The following is a 21,569-nucleotide window of genomic DNA, read 5'->3' as shown; positions in this document are numbered from 1 at the left end:
GACCAAAATCATTCTAGTCCCAGTTAGGGACCAAGGGAAGGGTGATGTCGTAAAGATGAAGGAAGAGGGAACCCAGGCTCTTTTCTTCTCCAGAGGTTGTACACACTTTTCCCCATCTTTTCTTTTTCTACTGCTTTATCTTAGAGCTTTCTCTGTGTGTGTGTGTGTGTGTGTGTGTGTGTGTGTGTGTGTTGTTGTTGTTGTTGTTGTTGTTGTCGTGTGCTTGTGACAAAAACACATATAGCATAAAATGTCTCACCTTAGCCTTTTTTTAAACGTAAGATTGAGGAGAATTAAGTGCATGCACACTGTTATGCAATCGGCCTCCAGAACCCTTCATCCTGAGGTTATTTTTAATAAAGTGTGATGAAAGCTGCACTTTACTGTGGCCAGTTAAAACAGGAGCAGCTTTGTGCCTTGTCCACTGGGATGTATGTGCAGGTGTCAACCATGGTGGCCTCTTTCTGCCCCGACCCCTACCTGGTACCTGACTCCCGCAGCCATTCTGTTCCTAGCATATAAGAGGCCATCACCCATGGACAGTAGCAGCACACAGGACCATGGGTAGCAGTCTACCCTCTGGCACCTGGGATGGGGAGCTTGAGATCAGATGATATACTGCGGCTCTTACTCACCTGTCCCCGCTTACTTCCAGGTGAACATGACAACTGATTTGGAAGGGAGTGACATGTTAGTAGAGAAGGCAGACCGACGGGAGTTCATTGACCTGTTAAAGAAGATGCTGACCATAGATGCTGATAAGAGAATCACTCCCATTGAAACTCTGAACCACCCCTTTGTCACCATGACACATCTGCTTGATTTTCCCCATAGTACTCAGTAAGTGTCCTACTTGTGCTTTGTACCAAGGACAACACTTAAAGACCCAGATAGGAAATATTTGAGGCTTTGTAGCCCTCTGGTTCCTATGCTGCATCTCCGTTCTCAGTTATAGCTGAAAGCAGCTATAGATACAGCACATAAGCAAAATCAGGATCTCCTTTTCATCAAAGCACTTAGAGCACTTGTGGGGCGAGGTTGGGCTGAAGTACAGTTTGTACCAAAAAGAAGGGAATGGTGGAACATGGGGACTTTGAGGCCAGATGAACTTGGATATCAACGCACAAAGGGAAGTGGGCAAAACAGCAGTGCTCTAAAGCAATCTAGCATCAGTGCCAAAGGTTAGTCCCAAAACTGTCCCAGAGTGAACTGTCTAGCTTGCTTCATTTCTTTGGCATACTGTGGGCTGTACCAGGCACTGGAGTACAATGAGGAACAAAGTAGACTGTGTACTTTCCAGCTAAGCCATGGTCTTCAGGGAAGAAGATAGAAGACAATGGCTGTTACCAAGAAAGGAATGCAGTATGATGAGTCCATCCAACAAGGAGCTTGCTCAGCAGGCCAGAAGACCCAAGAATATAACCTGTAAAGGGTGAGGGAAAAGATGAGTGTGAGAAGTCAGGGCACTGCCTGTGTGAACTCTCCAGCATGACTGAACACCAGACCTAGGAATAGGGGGCAACATGCCGAGGCTGCAGAAGTAAGCTAGAGCAAGCCATGCTCAGGAAGGATTTTGTCTTCTATCAGAGCACAGTGCAGCGAGTTAAAGGACTGAGAAGCAGGTGAATGGCTAGTTGGACTCGTGTTGAATGCAGATCTAACCCGCTGCCATATCAGTAATCTAGAAAAAAGTGTCTGAGATCTTGCAATTCTCTTACTTAGGGACAGCCATTTCCAAGCAGAAACTTATTGGGCAGGTTGAAAGATAAAGTGAGAGCAGAGAAATAGACTACAAGAAGTGAGACTGTGAAAAGGAAGGAAGAAATGAGGGCTGTGGAGAGAGCAGAGCTTGAGAATGGCTGCTCTGATCCATGCTTAGCCTGACTGGGAACCCTTTTGGGGCTCAAGAGATCCTTTCCCAGGGGTCACTTAAGACCATCTTGCATATCAGATATCATCATGATTCATAACTATAGCAAAGTTACAGTTATGAAGTAGCAATGAAAATAATTTTATGGTTGGGGGTCACTACAACATGAGGAACTGTATTAAAGGGTCATAGCATTAGGAAGGTTGAGAACCATTGGACTAAAGGAAGTTTTTGAAGCGTGAGGAAATTTAAGCAAATACTAATGGGAAGAGTCTGGTAGCAAATGAGAGATTCAAGGCCAAAGGTACTTACTTGTGAGCAGTTTCTGTGGAGTTGGTGTTTATTGCTGAGTGGAGAGATGGACCCTGTCACTAAAAGATGATATGGTGGGAGAGACGTGGGTGTCAGCAGGTGCACAGGATAGCAGAGGAAAGTTGAGGGAGTTCCTGTCAGACAGCTTCTGTCTCAGAAGTAGATGATGACATCATCTGTTGAGAACAAGGTGGCTTTACAATGTAGAACATGATAAGTGGCTGGAGAGATGGCTCAGTGGATAAAGCATTTGTCATACAGATGTGAGGACTGCTGTTGGATCCCCATTGGTCTGTAAATGTCAGGTGGTCTACCTATAATCCCAGAGCTCAAGAGGTAAAGATAGAGGATCCCAGTGGCAAACACGCTAGCTAGACTACTTGAAGGGTAATCAGGCAAGGCACTCAGGGAAGCCACAGAGATGGCTCCATGGTAGCTCTGCTTTCCCAGAGGATCTGGATTCTAGTCCCTACACCTACATGGTACTTGTCCATAACTACCATAATTTTTGTCTCGGGATCCAGTGCCCTCTTCTGGCCTGTCTGAACACCAGGCAAATATGCAGTACACAGACAAACACATAGCAAAACACACATACACATAATAGATTTTTTTTTTAAATTAAGTTAAAGCAAGGAAAGACTTGGGGGCTAGAGAGATGACTCAACAATTCAGAGCACTTGCTGCTCTTGTGAAGGACCTGGGTTCAGCTCCCAGTATCCACCTCAGGCAGCTCACAGCCATCTGCAGCTCTAGCTCCAGAGGTTCCAGTACCCTGTGACCTTCTCAGACACCTGCACACACATGATGCACATAAATTCATGCAGGCAGAAACACATAATCTTTTTAGGAATAAAAAAAAAATTACTATGTCAACCTTTGACTTCTACATGCACGCCCACATATCCACAAACACGAATATGCTCCCATACATATACACATGCAAAAAGGGATGTTAAGAAAGAAACAAAGAGAAATAAGAAAAGTGATATGTGAGGGAGGGAGAGAGGAAGGCATAGAGAGGGAGAGGGGAAGGGGGAGAGGGATAGAGAGAGTGTTGGTCCCGGTAACTGGAGCAGAACATGATAGCAAACTAACCAGAGAAATATAGGAGAAAGGTGGGTGTGCAGGAATACACAAGTGCTGTAGTCCTAGGAGAGGGAAGGAAGCAGGAAGAGCTTTGAACACTTGGGTCCAAGCATAAATTGATGGTGTAAGTAAAGGCATAGAGAAAACAGTTGGGTTTGTCCAGGTTGAATTTGCTGCCAAGTTGCTCAGAGAGAATGAGAAATGGATGAGGAAGTTGAAGATGCTGGTGATATAGTAATTATAATCCCAAATGGAAGCTACTGAAGGTTCACCTAAGGGAAAGGAAACTCAATAGATCCCAATGAGTGTCCTCTGCTCAACTCTAGAGAGAGTTATGGTAATAGTTATAGTTATAGTCAAATGGGTGGGGAAGGAGGCCAGGGAAACAGGGTGCTTGAGCTTGTCTTAAGAAACAGGTCCAGAGCTGACAGCCCAAGGAAGGAATGGTAAGGGTGAGAGCAAGGTCCTGAGGTAGGAAATGTAGGTTTTGACAGGTTATCAGGATGGCTACTGAAGTAGTAGTCATGGCACTCAGAAAATAGCTTGGAGAGGAAGACCAACCTGGTGGAAAGGCCTCTGGGAATGAGAGAAAGAGAATGGGTCTTCTGTGAACGGGAAGTGGGTGATATCACCTTAACCTTAGCTGTGATGCACTGGGACATGAGAGAATAGATCCACATCCTCGAATTTCTGCAGGGACAGCAGCATGCTCAGGAAAGGCTCTTTCAGGACCTGGGATAAGGACTGCTGTGAGAAGAGCCTGGAGATAGATATTTGCAGGCCACAGTCAGCAACATTATGACCAAAATTAAATTTGACTGAGTTTCCAGGCTGAGTTTCCCAACCTCTCCCAGCTTAACAAGTGGGCCACAACCACCATAAAGTGTATCTTTTAAGTCAGTTCTTTTCCATAGCAGTTAGTGAAGTAAGTCAACTTGCACAGCAAGACCAGACAGTATCTCTTTAATTCAGGGAACATTTGAAACAGTCAAGTCCTAGTGCAAAGAGGGACTCTGCACACAGTCCTTCCAAACTCAAAGTATAACACCTATGCTGTTTCTCAACAGGAGGCAGTTAAGAAGGTGTCAGTCTGTCCCACGGGAAGAAAGGCAAATCCCCACAAAGCCAGCCTTTCTAACTTTAGGAATAAAGAAAGATGATAGGGAAACAGTGAGGTGGGGGATCAGGGAGACAGATGCTTCAGAGAGCTCCTATTGGCCATCTGCCCTGTCAGTCACCCAAAGCCTGGGCACTTAGATGAGCAGGGCTCTGTTCTTTGTTTAGTAAGGAAGCTTCCTAGAGTGTTTCACTAGGAGCAATGGCAATTTAGAACTTAGAAGGTCAGCCCTAGGGAAAGGCAGGTTACCCCTAGGCTACCTGAGAGTGGGCTGAATCTTTGTAGGTTCCAGGAAGACCCTGAAGAGCTCTAGAGTGGGAACAAGCCTTCAGGCCTACCCAGCCTGCTGTGGACCCCACCCGTGGGCCTGGGCTTAAGCTGCTCTAACATAAGGTTTTGCAGGTAAAAGCAAAACCACTCATTTCTCTACACCAAGATTTTGGTGTACATATTTGTAAAAGCCAGTTGTTTCATAAACTAACTCAAAGTAAAAATGTTTGTCTTATCCTAACAGTCAAATTTTAGCCCATTGTAGAAAAAACAACAACAACAAAAAAAAAACCTCTAGAGCCTGAAAACTATACATTGAACCATGATAAAATCATTGAATGCTTTAAATGCATCCCAAAAAGAATGCATCCACATCATTTTATCATCTTCAGGTCAATGTGAAAGCATGCAGCATGCACTTGGTACTCACCAGGACCTTCGGGTGTGCTGTTGTCTACCAATGAGCATGTTTTCTCTTCTCTCTAGGACTACCAGTTTACTCACCATGCATTGTGTATCGAGTGGCCAGTGTAAATAGTCATTAACTTAGAAAGAAGTAGGACTCTCTGGGTCATGACTAGATTCAATTTCTGATATTTGGAATGTATCTTTCATGAAAATAATATTCTGGGATAGCCTACAAACATCCATTTTGTCCAAAATAGAGCATACCTGTAGTATACAGTGATAGAAAAGTGTTACCTTGTTTTATCCAGTTATTGCAACAGACATTTTAAATCATAGATTAAATGAGGCTTTGTCTTAAATATTAGCACTTAAGCAAAAGTGACCATAGAAACAGAAGAGGCAGAAGCACATGAGGAGCAGCATATGAAGTGAGTAGAACACAGTGGATGCTTAGGAGCTGGAATTGGCAGAGGCCACTAAAGGCCTTCATGCCGGGACCTGTACTCCTTTAATGCCTTTGTAATTAAGGGTTAGTTTTGATTCAGGAAGAAAATCGAGGAGAGAATTCTACTTCATGGAACTAGACAAGAATTAGGACAAAAGGAAGGAATAAGGAAGTTAGGAATGTGTAGAAGAGAAGGAAGGGTGTGAATTGCCAATTAGTGATTATCTGTCTGGCACATTATCTGTCTTAGACCTTTGGCTTCACTGGTAAAATTGGAACAATGATTTTAATTCTGTCTTGTGGGTGGTGCAAGACTGAATAGGAGATTGCAAACACATCACTGCTCTCAGTAAAAATTAGTAACCATTATCATTGTTTTCATTGCGTGACAGGTTCCAGTGAGACAAGTCAGCCTAAGTTCATGACCCTGGATGGGAGAATTATTTGGCTGACCTCTAGATGGTGCTAGTAGCACATGGGTTGCTAGAATGCTGAGAGGCTGGACCTGTTGTCCCTAGGAAGGCACAAGTGGGCTGTAGCAGCTCCTAATGCCCTTGGTTGGAGAGTTTATCTCATTGGTCAAGCACTACACTTAGAATGAGCAGTGAGAAAAGGTAATGGGGGGGGGGGGAATGCAGTGAAGCATGTGTGTGATATGGGAGTCTGTCCATCCAGGGCAGAAAAAGGACAACAAGACAATGGGAAATTTGCTCACACAGTGCTGACAGTTCAGCAGCACACTTGGGGAAAGCTAGGCTATTTGAAGCTAATGTAGATATTTAGTGATTGTTTTGCTTACTGGATTAACCATTCTGTTTTTTTCTCTCTCTTTTCTCTCCTTCCCCCACCTCACCCTCTTTCTTGTCCATGTGTCTCTGCCTCCACCTTTTGCATATATAGTGTCAAATCTTGTTTCCAAAACATGGAGATTTGCAAGCGCCGGGTGAATATGTATGACACAGTGAACCAGAGCAAAACACCTTTCATCACTCACGTGGCCCCCAGCACATCCACCAACTTGACCATGACCTTTAACAACCAGCTGACCACTGTCCACAACCAGGTGAGTAGCAGGCACCAGGGAAAGGTGGGTGGGGCTAACCATCAGGACTCAGATATCCCAGATATCCCCCTCCAAACCCCGACAGTCTTCCCCATGTTGTCCTTTTGGGCCTGTAAGCTAAAGTACCTGCTTCTTCAGCCATTTTTTTAAGAAGCCAAGGGGAGACGTCTCTGTTTTGACTACAGGGACTGTTTCCTGAGATGGTGCCTCTTCCCGTTTTCCTCTGAGCAAATGTGGGGAAAAGAGCCTGCTAAGAAATTGTAGAACCAGAGCTAGAGGAGTCCCTCCCTGCACCCTGTGTCCATGCTGTCTGTATTCAGAAGAAAAAAAACCTGTTCATTCTCTAAGTCATAGAAAAGCCAGCTCATAGGTCTGTCACCGGAGTTCTAGCAGCTTTTCCCAAGGGATACAGGAAGCTGAGGTTCCCTTCACGTGGATTTTCAACCTTCTGCAGATTGGCAGGCTCAGCAACATAGAACGATGTCTGAAATACAGACAGAAAATGGCTACTGAATGAAGATTCTCCACAACCTAATTCACCTACCTCTACACTCTGAGAGGCTTGAACCGCTACTCCCATCTTCCAGTCTTATAGGTCCCCCCAAAGAAGCATTCCCAGACTCTTCAGCCCTAATACCAATCTGTAATGACAGCAGTGTCCTTTGTGTTGTTCATACCTCTGCATAAGGACATACCCCTTCAGAGCAGAGGAATAAGTATGAAAACCTACTGTGTGAATGCCGCAGTTGGCTGTCCACTTTTGTTGGCTGTTCCTCTCCCATCACTGAGGAGTCACTGGCCCCTGCCTTTAGCACTGCTCTTATTCACCGGGCTTTACTGGACTGTTCCCTCTTAGCTTGAATTCTAGTTGCTAACTCTCTCTGCTTGGACTGAGTGCCATCTGGAATCTGCTGCCCCCTGGAGGCCATCAGTGTTCCTGATGCTATCTGTCCAGTGAAAAGCTCACACTCTATATATACCCTTAGTGCTTAGGGTCAAAGACTTTTCTTACCAGCCCTCCAACTAGCCCTCAAGTTAAGGCCTTTCCATCTAGAGCTTCTCAAAGCAACCACTGATGCTTTCTTCATTACCTTGAAGCTTGTTTTCCCATCAGTCCTTAGGAGACTCTTAATCCTAACGCTCTAACCTCAAATTCTTTGTTCCCATCTGCCATCTGTCCCTTCCAATACCAATCTATGTAAGAGAGCACACAGGGACGGGCACTCCTCAGATCATGTATGAGGTCAGGTGACTCCCCCTACCCCACCAGCCCTTGTATAGATCTCTCTATAGCCTTCAGACTGAGGTCTATAGGGTGGCTCCCTGTCACATCAGAGCAGCCCACCTCTGTTTCCTGTGATATGATAGCCTCACATCCGTCCCAAAGAGTATCACCAAAACTGAAAATCACAATGGCAGGTCCCAAGTAAGGGCACCTCCCTTCTCCATGACACTGAGAACTGCAAGGTTGATAGGTAGGACCAGAGAAAAAAAAGGCTGTGAACTTAGTGTGATGTAGGCCTTCATTGAGAAGATGAAGTGCTGTCCTACAAAACTAAGATCCGGAGAGCAAAACTCTCCATCATCTGAACTTGGAAGTGTTAGACCCTAATTAGATATATCAGAAAAACAAATTATTCGGATTATAACCTAGACTTAAGCACTAAGGCATGCTTCCCCTCCTCTGATACTGTTACAAAGTGACCACAGTTCTGGCAGGAAGCATTGGGTCAGACTTTTCTCAGCATGGGACCATTCAGTCCTCCCGGCATCCATGTGGAATACATATTGTCACTGTCATTTAGAGGAAGACATTGAGATAAAGTGGATAATCCTCTTAACAAAGGTCACGTTAGTACATATGAGGTAGTTTGGGCTTGGACTCCAGCAGCCTGGTGTCAGGGTCTGTACCCTTGAAGCACACACACTGACTCACAGATGAATCCTGTGGAGATCCTCAGCCAGTACCTCCTAGACAGCCTCTGCTCTCTAAGTCCAACAAAACTCCCTTTGTACACTAGTAACCCAGTGCTGTGTTTACTCCACGGGACCCTGGAGTTCTTCTGCTCATCCTGAACATTGAATGTTTAAAACAACAAAATTTACCTACAGATTTATGTTAGTGGAAGGATACAGAATGAGTTCTTTGTTGCTCTTAACATATATCTAGTAGACTAGCACTTTCCCAAGTGCTCACTAGTCTGTAATTGTTTATGTCTCGAGAAAGCTGGGCCACTACATCATAATTTCTATGTACTTTCAAAAAATATTAGTAACATTGAGTAGGGAGTACTTCCTGCGTGTTCTTGGTTTAATCCTTAAGGTCAGCCTCTTTATTAACATTTCCAAGGTGTCTTCTTTTAGGGATATATCCTTCTACCAAGAACTTTAACTGAACTTATAGGTCAGGCTTACATCCTGTTCTTAGAGATGTCAACAATTGAAATGTCTATTACAACTGCATCCAAGAACCACTTGGGCCTATCTTTGCGACATAAGTTACCAGTGAACTTATTTTTTTTCTTCTTATTTCTCTTTGTTATCCAAAACAGCTCTTAGAGCCACAGAGGACAGGGTAAAAATCACCCACACCATCACACATAAGTTCATCAGCTGATCCCTAAGCAGGATCAGAAACTGAGGGAAACGGTTAGCATGCCTACTGGTCACTCTGGGGACTGGTGCTCATATCATGACATGAGTTCCACTCCTAGAGAAGCAGTACATGAGCTGAAAACAGATCCAGATCCAGGTTACACACATAAAGTCAGTAAGGCAAACAAGCAGAGGACCACAAGTCCTCCCCCACGAGTCCTTCTCCCAAGGAGGCATCAGTTAGGGTGCTGACCACACTGCCCAGCACACTGTGGCAGGCGTTGAGCCACACAGTCACAGGTTACTGTACAAGAACACACAGGAATAGCTCAACTCTACTATCTGGGAAGGTTCTGCTTTGGAGCCCTGGTGCCAAGGCTGGCCCCAAAGCACAGAGGCTCAGAGATAACTCTGTGGGCCACAGGATTCCTATGAGGTGAATAGCCCATATTCACAGTAGGCTAGGAAAACAACTAGACTAGGAAGGTACCTAAGGGTCTATAGAAAACAAATGGTACCAGGTCAAGATGCATACACTGCATTCATGAGGCTGTTACTGGAATTTTCCCCCCATTTTTATTAGATATTTTCTTTATATACATTTCAAATTCAAATGCTATCCCAAAAGTTCCCTATACCCTCCCCCTGCCCTGCTCCCCTACCCACCCACTCCCGCTTCTTGGCCCTGGCATTCCCCTGTACTAAGGCATATAAAGTTTGCAATACCAAGGGCCTCTCTTCCCAGTGATGGCCGACTAGGCCATCTTCTGCTACATATGCAGCTAGAGACACGAGCTCTGGGGGTACTGGATAGTTCATATTATTGTTCCACCTATAGGGTTGCAGACCCCTTCAGCTCCTTGGGTGCTTTCTCTAGCTTCTCCATTGGGGGCCCTGTGTTCCATCTTATAGATGACTGTGAGCATTCACTTCTGTATTTGCCAGGCACTGGCATAGCCTCATACGAGACAGCTATACCAAGGTCCCTTCATCAAAAACAGATGCTTACGTACAAAGCAGGGTGCTAATGCGCAAAGTGGTCTTTGAGAATGATTCAAGGCTGGAGAGATGGCTTAGTGGTTAAGAGCACTGGCTGCTCTTCCAAAGGACCTGGGTTCACTTCCCAGAGCCATGTTGTGGCTCATACATAACCTGTTGTAGTAACCCACAAGTACTATATTTACTGGCTATGAAAAAGTGTGTCCCCGTGTTCTCACTTGTCAGTTGCTGGGTCAGCACAGGCTAGAAGGATATGTAAATGTTTGTCTCTTCCTCACCTGCCTAAAACAGAAAGGCAGGCTGCTGTGGGGACAGTCACACAGACCTCAGTGCCAAGAGGCAACCCAGAAAGTGGGCTGGGTATCATCCTGCTGCTGACTGATTCCAACTGGAGGAGTAAAGAATGTGGCCTTCTGCAGAATAAAGAGCTGGTAGAGCTGGGGCAGACTGACCAGGCAGAAGGACAAACACAGGAGACAGAAGGAAGAGCAGGAGCAGGCAGGAAGGTAGAGCAGAGAGAGCCACACGGAGACAGACACAATGCAGAGAAGTTGGCTTAAGTGAGAGGCTAGCCAGGAGACTGCCCCAACAAACAGGCCAGTTAAACCTCAAGCGGGACCCCGAATCCCCTCAGTGATAACCATCTGTAATTCCAGTTCCAGGAAATTCAGTGTCCTTTTCTAGCTTTTGTGAGCACTAGGCACATACATGGTACACAGACAAACATGCAGGCAAAACACCCATACATGTTTTTTAAAAATTAAAAGAGAGAAAATGATCCTGTGCCCAAGTACTGAAAGAGAAGTCGAGAGCAGGGAAGCACTGGCCAGGGGCTTACAGGTCCTGGGCACCAGAGAACAAGAAGAAACAGCCCGTTGTTCTAGGGATGTTGGAAGGCAGAGGCATGGGGAACAGTGACTGATCAGAGGATGGGAAAGACCATTCAGATAAGAAGAGATTGGTGCCATGACCTCCAGCAGGAGACCCTCGGGGCCTGAGCTCGTAGTGTCTGAGATGACAGTGGAAATGTGGTAAGGGAGCTGCCAGGAAGAATAATGGTGGGGAAAACTGGAGCTGGGTGTTGTCATCAGTATAGACACCGGCTCCTACGTGTGCATGCATGTCCCCACCATACTTCCAGGAGGCACTACAGGGACTGCTGAAAATGCACACACAGTTAAATATGCAGCTCAAAATCTAAAAAAAGTATGCCATAGGAATTGGTAATAATTTTCAAATAAAATCCAGCACAAAATCTAAGTATAGAAAGCATTGTAGGACTAGAGACATAGCTCAGTAGTGGAAGTGCCTAGTGTACACAAGGCTCTGGATTTGTTTGATTTCTGCAGCACCACAAAAAAAGAAAAAGAAAAACAGGGCTTGACATTTTTATGAAATTTGACATTAACTCCACTTGAAATTCTCTTTACATTTGTGTTCTTTTACATGGGGCACTTTCCTTTTAGTTTCTAACAAGTTAAAAGTAGTTCCCTACCCCCACAAGTATCCCCCCAAACATTAAAGTGTATGTGGCCAAACATATGTGAACATTTACTCAGAGCCCACCTGCTCCTTTAACCCTTAGTCCTTACAACCTCTAGAGGTACAACACCTTCTAGACAGCTTCAGTCTGAAGCCATTGCTAACTTCTGCCTCTCTTTGCGTGAAGAAGGCTAAGGAGAAAAACAAATGAATTCCCAACAAAGAGTTTGCTTTCCTTCTACAGCTTTGTTTCCATTAGAAGTTCAGTTTCAAAAGATAGATCCTGATATTTGCCATCTACTGCTTTTACAGTAGCAGGTCCTACAGTGGGCTTAGGGTGTCTGTACACAGCACTGTCCTTAGTCTGAGCAAGAGGCTCCTTGCAGACTCTGCCTGGGCTTCCCTTCTGGTACATAGGCTTCCATGCTAAGATCTGTTTACATAGGACCCAGGCCTGAGGACTGTCTTCGAGGATTTGTCCTACCAAGCATAGATTAATTTACCCAAGGGAGAGGAGACTGGGCTGCATAGTATAAGTGCATCTGAAACCCCTCACGTTGGAGGAGCCCAGCTAAGACATGGAGAAGGAAGGTGGGGCTTAGCTTTTCCTGCCCTCTCCATCATCACATTCCACTGTCAAATCCAAGGAATATAAAGGCTCTCAAACCAAACCTACCCAGCTAGGATGAAAAGAGACGTTCATTAAACAATTTTGTTCTGTTGTTGTTGTTGTTGTTGTTGTTGTTGTTGTTGTTGTTTGTAGCCCTGGTAAGCCTCAACTCAGTATATAGCCAAAGATAACCTTAAACTTCTGAATCTTCCAGCCTCAGCCTCTTGAGTGCTGAGGTTACAGGAATTTGCCACCATGGCTGTTTTTATGCATTGAACCCAGGGTACCATGCGTGCTAGGCCAACACTCTACAGAGCTACATTCGAGCCCCCCAACCAGATGGTTTCCTAGACTAAGCTAACTTCTCAGTAGTGAAGGGTGTGGGTCCCACAGACATGAGGGTTCAGCTGGATTCCTGCCCCTCTTTTTGCTTTTTTTGCTCTTTGGTTTGTTTACTCTCCTTTAAATTCATTTGTTTGATTTAGATTCGTGTCTCCCAACATTCCGCCTCCCTCATTTTTTATTTTTGTTTATTTTTGTTTAATCCCCATCATTCCTTTAGGCTCCCACCACCTCCAGTGCCACTCTTTCCTTAGCCAATCCCGAAGTCTCCATACTAAACTACCAATCTGCACTCTACCAGCCCTCAGCGGCATCCATGGCCGCAGTGGCCCCGCGGAGCATGCCCCTGCAGACGGGAACAGCCCAAATTTGTGCCCGACCTGACCCCTTCCAGCAAGCTCTCATCGTGTGTCCCCCTGGCTTCCAAGGTAAGGCTAAACTGCTTCTTGCAGGACCACCTTTAGGGCTCTAACTCCTGCTGCTTCCTGGAGTGTTCCTGTCAGGGAAGAAAGCCCTTCCTAAGAATGCTGCTATTGCTGACTTTGGAGGCTGATCTCCTATTGCCACCAACCTAGAAACAATGCAGCTTATGCTCCAATACCAAGTCCATTTGTTGTTGTTCTCAGCACCTGCCAGCACTGTGGCTCTAGCCAGCTGCCTGTAAAGAGGCGCATTGTCTAGTCCATTGTTATGCTGATGTCAGCTCCAGATTTCCTCACATGAAATGCTCTCTGAACGGTATCTGTAGAAAATTGCCAGTCTCTGACAGCCAGCATAGGCTCACTTCATGTAGAGAATATAAATTTGTCTGAATGGTGCCTCCCAAGGCCATGATCACAGAGCTCCTTTCCTGTGGACCTGAAGCAGCTAGAGATGACCGTGTACCTTGTCACATTTCACACAGAAAGCTCAAGGTCACGTATGCTCAGATACCAGCCATATTACCTAGAGGGAGCCCTCCAAGGGACGATGTCCCCAGCACCCTTTGCTGTGACACTCAGTTATCTCCATTGGGCAGCAACCGTTGTTTTCCTCTTATAATTTGTCATTTTAACTGTCCTGGTTTTGGCCACACATGCTTTACTATTTTGGTGGGGGGGGGGTAGTAGAGGACTCCTCTTAACTTGTTAGAAACTAAAAGGCAAATGCCCCGTGGCTAAGTTGTAAAGCTAGCTAGCTGCCTGGAAGGGTCTCAGTGTTTCTGTCATTCACCTCCCTCCTGTCCCTCACCGTGTACTGAACAGGCCTGCAGGCCTCTCCCTCCAAGCACGCTGGCTACTCAGTGCGGATGGAAAATGCTGTCCCCATCGTCACCCAGGCTCCAGGAGCTCAGCCTCTTCAGATCCAACCAGGCCTGCTTGCTCAGGTAATTCTCTTCTGTGTTGCTCATTTTCCATCATCCGTGTTAATGCTTTCCCAAAAGACATATATCTTTACTGACTCCCTGATGAGGAGCAGGTGGAATTTGTCAGGACATTGGAATATGTCAGTAATGTTCTAAATGATCCCCAAGTGAATTACCTCCCTAAGTGTCTAGTGACAATTCCAAGAAGAAATTTAGATAGTCTCGGAGTCTAGGGAAATTATTATTGTACCTTTGTAAAGCAAATTCATCTAGGAAACCTAGGTTTTAATCCTAAATCTGCTAGCAATTCTCAGTGACCTAAGGCAAGACAGTTAACATCTCTTTGCCTCAAATGTCTTCCTTGTAAAATAGAAGTGGCTCTTAGAGTCAAAGAGCCCTGGAGATTATTCCCTCATTTGTAGAGCTGGAAAAACCAGACATGCAGAAGCTGTGGACTGGGACCTTCCTCTTTTATCCATATAGATGGTCTGACTGTAGAATAAGATCACAAAGATAAAAAATGAAAATGTAGCCAGGCGGTGGTGGTGTATGCCTTTAATCCCAGGACTTGGGAGGCAGAGGCAGGCGGATTTCTGAGTTCGAGGCCAGCCTGGTCTATAGAGTGAATTCCAGGACAGCCAGGGCTATACAAAGAAACCCTGTCTCAAAAAGAAAGAAAGAAAGAAAGAGAGAGAGAGAGAGAGAGAGAGAGAGAGAGAGAGAAAATGTATAAAGTATTACAATTTATACTGGTGCAATACCAGAAGTCAGTCCTTAAAGACACTTGATCCAATGGCAAGTGTATTTTCTTTATGCCAGGCACTTTACAGTTAATTTTTTTAATCCTCACAACATTTTTGCCATATATTTGTCACTACTTGACCAACATAGGGACTTGCTGAGCACCATATAGCAGCCAGGTGTGGTGGCACACACCTGTCATACCATACACACCTGGTTGAGGCAGGAAGATTGTGAGTTCTAGACCAGGCTAGGCTATATAGTGAGTCTAGGCCATTCTACACAAAACAGTAAGACCTGTCTTAAAACAAAACCAATAACTAGATGTCAGAACCATCAGAACCAAGACATATTCTAAACATATGACACAGATGTTCATATTTTTCCACCATCTTAGACCACTTCTGTGTCATCTTTCTGCTCTCGGGCATCAAGATGGCTTGCCCTGTTAGTGTTGGCTTTATGTTTAAGTGAGGGAGTTTCCCAAAAGACTTCCCCAAATTGTTCTCAGAATAGTTTGTTTATAGAAGCGGTTTTCCTCGTTTTAAGTTATAGGACGTCAAATTGCATAGGTCTGTCCTTGGCTCTCTTGAAGTTCATTGGCCTCTCTAATATCCAGTCTTCACTAACTGTGTCATGGAATCTGGTAGGGAATGTTCTTTTACAGTTCTTCAAATTTTCCTTAGGTATTCTGGTCTCTTTTAATTTCTATATGCATTTTATTATGCATATATATGCATAATTTATCCATAAAAAGAAAAAGAAAGAGAAAAAGAGAGAAAGAAAAGAAAGAAAAGGAAAGGAGGCAGGCAGGCAGGTAGGCAAGCGAACTTGTGGGGCCAGAAAGATGGCTCAGTAATTAAGAGCACTGGCTCTTCCAGAGGCCCCAGGCTCAATTCCCAGCACCCACAGGGTTGTTCACAACTCCTACTCTAGGGGATCCAGTGACTGCCTCTTCTGGTTTCTGTGGGCACTGCCACACACATATTGCACAGAAATGTATGCAGGCAAAATACCCATATACATAAAAATAAATAATAAATGCTTTACATTTTGTTATATTGATTTTATTAATTGTACTCATTTTTTGCTTTTAGTCTATAGGAATATAGCTGATTTGGGTCTATTAGGATTGTTATGTAGTTAGCCTTCTGTTTTTGTGAATCCTTTTGAATTTGCCTTGTAGACAAGTCTTTGTAGTTCCAAATAATAGTTTTATTTCTTAATCTTGGATCCTCGTACATTTTTCTATTGCTTATATATCCTGGGCTGAGTAGGACAGTCTAAATGATGTTTAATAACAGAGAAAATCAGGGATCTTTTACTTCTGTCTAGTTTGCTTTCTAAATGAAGTTGTTGAAGCTATTTCCTACTACACATTTTATTTCCTCTAAGTAGTTAATGGAGACAGTTTGTCATATTTTAATTTTTAAGTAAATATTCTATATATCAAATGTACCTTCTCATCTATTTGAATAACCATGTGACTTCATTCCCTAATCTGTTGATAGATTTTGTAGTGTTAAATTACCCTTATACTTGTGAGACACGTTATTTGATCATGTTGTGCTTCATATGATGGCATGCCTTTCTGAGCTCAGTTTGCTACTACTGTGATTAGTAGTTTTTCATCAGTGTTCATAAATGCAAAATAGCATGATTTGCCTTTCTTGGGGAACCCTTATCTGATTTGAGAACACTTTGGGACAACCTTTTGGGAAACTACCTTAACAGTTAAGTTGACACTTATAGGTCAAGCCATCCTTGACACCTGACAGGAGAGAGATGATATGGAAGTTGTCTAAGATGGTGGGATTCTAGACATGTGTCTCTTTATTCTTATATCTAAACTGCCTCTGCTTAAGTGGCAGCAACACTGGCAACTGGTGGCACACAAAATTGTGTGTGCCTTGTTGAAAGGGTATCAACAGAGAACCTGTCTTTAAAACAGGCTTGTCTTTTTAATGTCCATTGTTGTTGTTGTTGCTGCTGCTGCTGCTATATAGTTCTGTGGTGAGGAGTTCAGAAAAGGCCACTATAAATCAAAGAAAAGACTTGCATACAGATCAGTTGAGGGTCAAGACATTTGCTCACCCTTTATCTGAGTGTAAGAAGTCCAGACCAGCCTCCCAGTGAGCCTGGAATCTGTAGATTTTCCTGTATACTTTCAAAAATTATTAGAGGACTACACACACACACACACACACACACACACACACTTTTTTTTCTCGTATTTACACACTGGATCCAAGTAAGCCAGGAGCAGCTCTGTTAGAAATACTAAGCATGGCTTGCTAGCTAACAGAGACATTCCCCATTGTTCAGTTGAGTGGAACCAACAGGCTCAGCATTTCCAAATTTGTCTCAGTCCTTTAATCATAGTGTGGAGAGCCCTACCTCCTACTTACAGGAAAAGAATCTCTAGTGTTAGAAACCTTCAAGTTAATTTAACCTAAATCTGTAATTGGAAAAGTGAACAACTGAAAAATTATGTGTATAGGATTTTAATTGGCATAGTGTTTATAAAAAGGAACCCTTAGAAGCAAGTTGAATTTGTTGAATCAATATAGAGTGGAGCAGAACAAAGAACACACCCATAAATGGACACAGTAGACCTGTGTGTCTTCAAATGCTAAGACATGTTTCTTATTTTTGAAAAATAAACATATCCTATCCAGTATTGCACTGGCTAATGGTTGGCTACCTTTTTCCTTCTGTCATTTCATCTGTCCCAGTGTGCTTGCCTGTGAAAATGGAATCATTGTCTTTATGTACTCCTTGTAAAGGACAAAATTACAGTAACTCATCAAACTAAGTGGTGGTTATTTTTAGAATAATAATTAAATATTGAAATTTAGGCCTTCATTTTTCTGAGTAGATTTCTAGGCTCTGACATGAGATTTCTGAATACTGTTATGTGCTTTAAATGTCCTCCCCAAATTTGACATTGTTTTCTTCTTCTGAGCATTTAAAGCACTTTGAGGACTGCGTAAAGGTTTAGAAGTGGTTCTTTAAATGTATTCCACCCGTTACTTTCAGTCTCTTTCCCCTCTTTCTCTCAGCAGCAGGTTGTGTCCTCTACAGAGAAACAAGCCTCTGGCACACCCTAAGAATGTGCATATGGCAGAGGGCACAGTTAGGGACACATGAGCGACCTTTTACAGAAACACTTACAAAGGAAGCCCTTGATACTTCCAGAAAAGTCTGTGACCTCCACATTTCCAAGTCCCAAACCCCAGTTAGCACGCAAAAGTGGGGAGATGGGTGGAACAGTTCTTGAGTCAAATATTATATCTGACTCATTTTTTTTTCAAGGAGCAGGATCCAAAACTCCCTCTCACTGTCAAGATCAAGTCAGAAACTTTCTTAATGTTTGATTGAAGAAGGGCAAGGTCCATTGTGGATGCTGTCAGCACTAGCCTGGAGGTTCAGGATTCTATTATATATTGAGGCGAGATCTGTCTCTCTTGTGAATCTAGACCTGTCTTGTTATTGTAGTCTAGCTAGGTATTTGCTACAAAAATCCTATCTTCATCTCCCAAATGCTGATGCCTGCCTGGCATTTACATGGGTATTAGGTATCCAAACTCTGGTAAACACTTTTCCCACTGATCCATCTCCCTAGCCCGGATGTTAATACTTCTAAATTACTCTTTAAATGTGCCCCCCACCCTTCTGTGTGTGTGTGTGTGTGCGTGTTCTGTCTACACTGCTTCCTGAGAAATTTTATTTTCCTTTTTTTTAAACTGTAGTTTTGAATTCTCCATTTATGGGAGCTCCTTATCTTGCTCCATATGTACATATCTATATGAAGTAAAATGCATATTTTTTAACTCTATGGATCTTAATTATAGACCATTATAGATCTTGCTTTTGTTTCATGTGAGTTTCATTTTATTTTTGCTTTAATCTCTTCCACGATAGATGGAAGCTCCTGTAAAGGTTACTAGAGGCTACCTTTAGCTGCTTGTGCATAGTTAAGACTGAAACACTAAGGCTGAAGAGATGGCTCAGTGGTTAAGAGCCCTGACTGTTCTTCCAGTGGTCCTAAGTTCAATTCCCAGCAACCACATGGTGGCTCACAACCATCTGTAATGGGATTTGATGCCCTCTTCTGGCATGTCTGAAGACAGCAACAGTGTACTCACGTGCATTAAAGAAAGAGAGAGAGGAAGAAAGAAAGAAAGAAAGAAAGAAAGAAAGAAAGAAAGAAAGAAAGAAAGAAAGAAAGAAAGAAAGAAAGAAAGGACTGAAACACTAAAGTACTCAGCACACTGAGAAAGCTGAGGATGGGATGAGCTACTGACCGTGGGGCTCCTTGTGGAGTGACTAGAGGAAAGCCCAGCGTTTTCACTGGCAGAGTCCTTATCCTCAAATGTCATGTCTGTAGCTTCTTTCTCTTGAATGTCTCCATTTCCCTAGAGAATCACCTAGCTTCTGGATCTGGGGACAGTAGACACCTGCATACCAGGGATCTGGCCTGGTTTCATATGTGGATTTATCTTGGAGTAATTCAATCTGCTAACTTTCTTGGTAATTGTTCATGTGTTGTTACACCTTTAAAATATTTTTATCTATGTCTGTTCTTCATTCTTCTTGCTTTTACAAAGTGATACGTTTTATTTCTTTACTGACGTGTTAGGTTCAGAGAAAACAATAATTTGCAATATTTTCTAGACCTCTCTGTCTCAGTCTACTCACTTAAGAAATGGGAAGAAATAGTGGTCCTTACCCTACTGGCCCAATATTAAGTCCAAAAATCCATTCCTGACTTAATACAGCTTGGCACACAGCATGCTCCAGCCAGCATAGTGGTGCATACCCATGGTCCTGGCACTTGGTAGGCTGAGGCTAGGAGGATCTTAAGTTCAAGTGCAGTCTGGCATACATAGCAAGATTCTGTCTCAAACAAGGAGGGGCGGGAAGCAATATGGCTCAGCAGTTAAAAGTGCTTACCTCAAAAGCCTAATGGCCTGAATTCAGTTCTTGAACTGTAAAATAGGAGGAGAGAACCAGAATCTGACTCTCAAAAGTTGTCTCCAGAATCTCTGCATGTTTGTATGCACTCACACATCAAACAGACATATACAATAGTAATATTTGTAAAAGAAATACTAGCTTCATTCCTAGTAGTAGTAATAAATTATAGGTGTGTGGTATAATATCAACTGAATGAGCTGGTTGTATCTGTAAGCACCACTTTCACAGTAAGTAAAAGAGGTTTTTTAAAAAAAAGTTTTTCTCTCATAGCCTTGAGGTAAAAAGTCAGAAATATAGGGGAGAAAAAAAGATGACCTTGTCTTAGTATCAACATACATTTTTTAATGACATTAGCCAAGACACATGCTTTTTATAGAATTGCAAATGAGTTCCAGATCACTAAGCAGTAACAATCTTAACTGAAATTGTTTGTTTGTTTCTTTCTTTGTTTGTTTGTGGTTTTTGAGACAGGGTTTCTCTGTGTAGCCCTGGCTGTGCTGGAACTCACTCTGTAGACCAGGCTGGCCTTGAACTCAGAAATCCACCTGTCTCTGCCTCCCAAGTGCTGGGATTAAAGGCGTGTGCCACCATGCCCGACCTGAAATTGTTAAATATAGGCTCCCACCATGAACCCTGGCTAGCCTAGAACTTGCTATGTAGACCAAGTTGGCCTTGAACTCATAGAAAACCACCTGTTTCTGCCACCTGAGTGTTGGGACTAAAGGTCCCATTCATTGTACCTAGCTCATTTAATATTTTGAATTTATAGTGGTTTACTAGTTAGATTATATTGTCCTTCAGTGAGCTCAGTAAACTTTTTTTTTTTCTTTTGGTTTTTCGAGACATGGTTTCTCTGTGTAGCCCTGGCTGTCCTGGAACTCACTCTGTAGACCAGGCTGGCCTCGAACTCAGAAATTCGCCTGTCTCTCTGCCTCCCAAGTGCTGGGATTAAAGGCGTGGGCTACCACGCCCAGCATGAGCTCAGTAAACTTGAAATACAATTTGCTATTATTAATAAACGTATAGACTTAATGCTTTCATTTTGTCAGATGACATTAAATATTATGGTATGATCAGCAGTCTCTGGCTTTCTGCCTATATCACAACAGATCAGTAAGCAAACAAGCAATATCAAAATGTGTATGAGATTTCACAGGCCACACTGATACCCTGAGAATGATGAACTGGGAAATGGGGCAGATCTGAAATATGCATTTTTATAAGCATTATACTTGGTAAGTCTTGACTAGAAATGTAGTCTTGTATAGAATTGTTTATTTATACAGAAGTCAAAACATGCATATTAAACACATGCCCAGTCACTGGAACCCTGAGTTAGAAAATGTTAGATAGATGTTAGTTATGTCTGGCTTCATGGACAGAGAGAAGTATAACTAAGACCCATCCAAGAAGCATTTCATGATGGCCCTCTGTATGTCCACCATTGGTCAGATGTGTTCAATGAGAATCAATTAATGACCAAAACAAGAAGAGAAGAGAGGGAGGCACAGAGAATTTAAAGCACTCTGCACATATGCACGCCCACCAATTGGTCTATAAAAGGAAAAAGGCATAAAGGTTCTTCATATTGAGAGGTGGCAGCAGTGGGTTCCTCCTAGTCTCTTTCTTGTCTCTGCCTTGAGGAACTGAAGTTATTTGTCATTTAAGCTGAATGTCACAACTAAGTTCAGTACTCTTTCTCTCACATGTAGACCAGTACTACATAGTCTCTGGGTTGTAAAAAGTGAGAATCAAATCCAGAAGATAAAACTCTACATGATAATTGATTAACAGAAGTACTGAATCTCTGAGTTAAAGGCCAGCCTGGTCTACAGAGTGAGTGCCAGGACATCCACGGCTACACAGAGAAACCCTGTCTCAAAAAAAAAAAAAAAAAAAAA

General features: G+C 43.3%; 1 protein-coding gene across 1 annotated transcript in view; it reads left to right on the top strand.

Moving 5' to 3' along the window:
- Hipk2 (homeodomain interacting protein kinase 2) overlaps positions 1-21,569 on the top strand; it is a 187,049-nt gene that overhangs the window by 131,983 nt on the left and 33,497 nt on the right. The window contains exons 4-7 of the mRNA XM_029478639.1: positions 611-840; positions 6,412-6,574; positions 12,823-13,030; positions 13,847-13,968. Coding sequence (XP_029334499.1) covers positions 611-840; positions 6,412-6,574; positions 12,823-13,030; positions 13,847-13,968 — 723 coding nt within the window. The remainder of the gene's footprint in view (positions 1-610; positions 841-6,411; positions 6,575-12,822; positions 13,031-13,846; positions 13,969-21,569) is intronic.

The sequence above is a fragment of the Mus caroli genome, chromosome 6, assembly GCF_900094665.2.
Source record: "Mus caroli chromosome 6, CAROLI_EIJ_v1.1, whole genome shotgun sequence".
Lineage (NCBI taxonomy): Eukaryota > Metazoa > Chordata > Mammalia > Rodentia > Muridae > Mus > Mus caroli.
The sequence above is the reverse complement of the archived record's forward strand: the minus strand, read 5'-3'. Positions and strand labels throughout refer to the sequence as shown.